At 31.2% G+C, this 2,884-nt stretch overlaps 1 protein-coding gene across 1 annotated transcript; it reads right to left on the bottom strand.

Moving 5' to 3' along the window:
* Window positions 1–564: 564 nt before the first annotated feature.
* Window positions 565–1,666, bottom strand: LOC141533105 (pancreatic lipase-related protein 2-like). The gene has a single exon (XM_074251801.1). It carries the CDS (start codon window positions 1,587–1,589, stop codon window positions 702–704), a length of 888 nt encoding a protein of 295 aa, XP_074107902.1. The 5' UTR covers window positions 1,590–1,666; the 3' UTR covers window positions 565–701.
* Window positions 1,667–2,884: the final 1,218 nt, after the last annotated feature.

Here is a 2,884-nt window from a genome sequence, read left to right as displayed (position 1 = left end):
TACCTTGACAATATAGGTATGGCGTTGTAAAAAAAATATTGGTTTTTTATTGTTTCCGAGACATGAATTATGACTGTTTGTCTTAAGTGCTCGTGTCATACATAAATCGATCAAAGTAAAGTTTACGTATACAACAAGTATTAATTAAAAACCTTAATACTATTTTCAATTTTTTTACAATTTTATGTCAAATTTTGATGGAAAAAATACAATTTACTGTACACTACAAGAATAAATTTCTTGAAATTTGGTTTCTCTCAAAAAGAGGCAATTTTTATTACATAACTTCTTACAAAGCAGCTCAGGAGGGTAAAAAATAAATTGAATTGAAAAATTAATTTTTTGAAAAGTCAGAGAATTTACCCTTCCAGAAAAACTTGAAAAGTTCATACCATAAGCCATAAAAACTATTTTTAAATATAAAAATAGTAATTAATCGATTTAACAAAAATTTTGATAAATTTAGCTATTATTTTTTTTCGTAACAGTATTTTTTTTTTTTGTTAAAAATTAAATTATTATCTAAAAAAATTTTCAACTTGCAATCATTGCTCATATAACTATAACAATGTAGATAAGACGCTGTAAAAAAAAAACGTTTTTTATTTCTTCTAAGACACGAATTATTATTTATTATTCAACAATTAATTAATAAAAATGCTTATTACAAAGTTAAAATATAAATACATTAGAAATTATTTTTAAAAATAAGGTCCCTTAGCAAAAGGTTTCCGAGCATTAGTAGGAACATAGTAAACTCCTCTAATACTTCTATTAACAAATTCACCTGCAATTTTCTGTACGCTTCCTTTCGAAACCTTGTCACTTAAAATTTCGGATGTTAAATTCTCAGGGTAGCCCCAAAATCCACGCATAGAAGTAATAGATTCCGCGAAGTATAACGAAGCCCGTGCGTGATGGCAGACAAGGTCAAGTGTCCGGCATCCAGGTTGTGTTTTTCCCGAATTCATTATGAAATCTACGTGCCCACAAGCGTCTACCCGGCCTAAGATAGACGAATGATAGACATCCACGAACAAGGCGTCCGAAGAGTCCAGTTTAGCGCCTAATCCTATTATTCCCAGCAACGGTCTAGCGGGGTCCAAGCCAGTGATCCGATTTAGTTTGTGCTTCCCCAGGTAGTTTGAGGCTATCGCAGGAATATGAGCACCCAGACTGTGTCCTATTGCGTGGATATCCTGGACCCCATTTTTCATCAACACGAGGAAGAGTCTCGCAACATAAATCGCGACTATTCTTGAAAGCCCAATTGCCGTGATATACATATTATTTGCATGATAAGACCAATCCACCATTATTACGTTACAGTCAAATTTAAACAGGTAATTTTTTTGTATCTTAACCAAGTGACTGGCCTTGGAATTAGAGATGAAGCCGTGGATAATAACTTTGGTAGGCTTGCTGATGTTGAAGGTCGTTTCCAGAAGGTTGTCGTGTCCAGGAGTGATATTTATTCTTTCGAAATGGCGAATACGAGTGAACAGTTCGAAATGAATGTTGTCTCCGTAATCTGCGATACAAACTTTCACTAAGAGTAGCAATAACAAATTTTTGAAAAATGACGACATCTTTCAAAGTTTTTTGACAGCGATTTCTGATTTGGATACTTTTGGCAAAATATAACATGCAATTGCGATACGTTCGAACTTCTCAGGAAAATACTAAAGACTCTTATCAGAAGATAAACTTTAATAACTTCTTATTGACACGTGCAGCTTAATACTTGGACTCAAGTGGTGGGAATTTGGCATGAATCAGTATGAATCGTAGAACTGTGAATAAAAAACTATATTTTAGAACTATAATAGTATTTTAAAAAGTGTTATTTGAAATTTCTAAAATATTGAAACTAGAGATAGCAATTCTGAAAATGTTCAAATTCTTGGCGTTATTCATAGTTCTTATGATTGCATCTTGTGAGGAAGCTGATGACTTTGATGAGTTAATATCAATCGTAGAAAGTAAATTGAATATTGTTAATAATGGAGCTTGTGTAAGATTTATGGGTGATGTAAGTTGGCGATTTATAAAAATAATTTCTGATATATTGAAACTTCCATCAATTTTTACGATTATTTATTGTACTTTTGTTTATTTTTTAGTGCCAAAATCATGAACAGTGCTGCAGCCAATGGTGTCATAGTAATTCTCGAACCTCAAGTCGCTGCATTTTTCCGACGAAATAAATTTATTATATTGAAAATAATAATATACAGTGATTTAAATTGCAATCAATTTTTTTGATGTATTTGCAAGCAATAAAAACATAAATAATTACTCTTCGAACGATTATTCTTTAGGCAATCCCTGAAGTTCCATGGATAGCCTGGAAGGTCAACCGTTTTCCAAATTTGTTTTTCCAATTTTGTTTAAGACTAAGTGAAATAGAGAAAAAAATCATTCGGTTCACTTTAGACCAAACCAAAGGGTTTTCAATATCCTATATTGTCTTTATTATTGTATTCTATAATTAGGAACAGCACTCTATCCTGAAAGAGTACTTTCTCTATTAGCAAATATTATTTAAATAAATAAATATTGTAAAATTATCAAATTTGATGACTAATGGACAAAAATTTTCAATGATTTTTATACATAGGGTATCAATCATTTTAATTTGGTTATACTATAAATGCCTATTAAAAACGTTCCAGTTTTATTCTAGTAAGCTCGCAATATGTCAAAGCGATGTTATTCAATTATCTGTAGCGTACAATTATATTCAAAATGTTGAACGTAATGGAAGAGCATATAAAAAAATTTCATTGCTGTGAGTAGACTAGCACACCAAAACTGACAACTAATTGATGGAACGAAAAAAAATTTTCCTGAAAAATAATCTGGAAAATTGCGAGTGAATCCA

The sequence above is a fragment of the Cotesia typhae genome, unplaced genomic scaffold (genome assembly GCF_013202065.1).
Source record: "Cotesia typhae breed Kobodo isofemale line unplaced genomic scaffold, CoteBio_Ctyphae contig_122, whole genome shotgun sequence".
In the NCBI taxonomy this organism is placed as follows: domain Eukaryota; kingdom Metazoa; phylum Arthropoda; class Insecta; order Hymenoptera; family Braconidae; genus Cotesia; species Cotesia typhae.
This window is presented reverse-complemented; position numbering and strand designations above follow the sequence as displayed.

Excerpts from the sequence above, each read along its gene's own strand:
- LOC141533105 (XM_074251801.1), bottom strand. The coding sequence starts at position 1,589 with ATGTCGTCATTTTTCAAAAATTTGTTATTGCTACTCTTAGTGAAAGTT.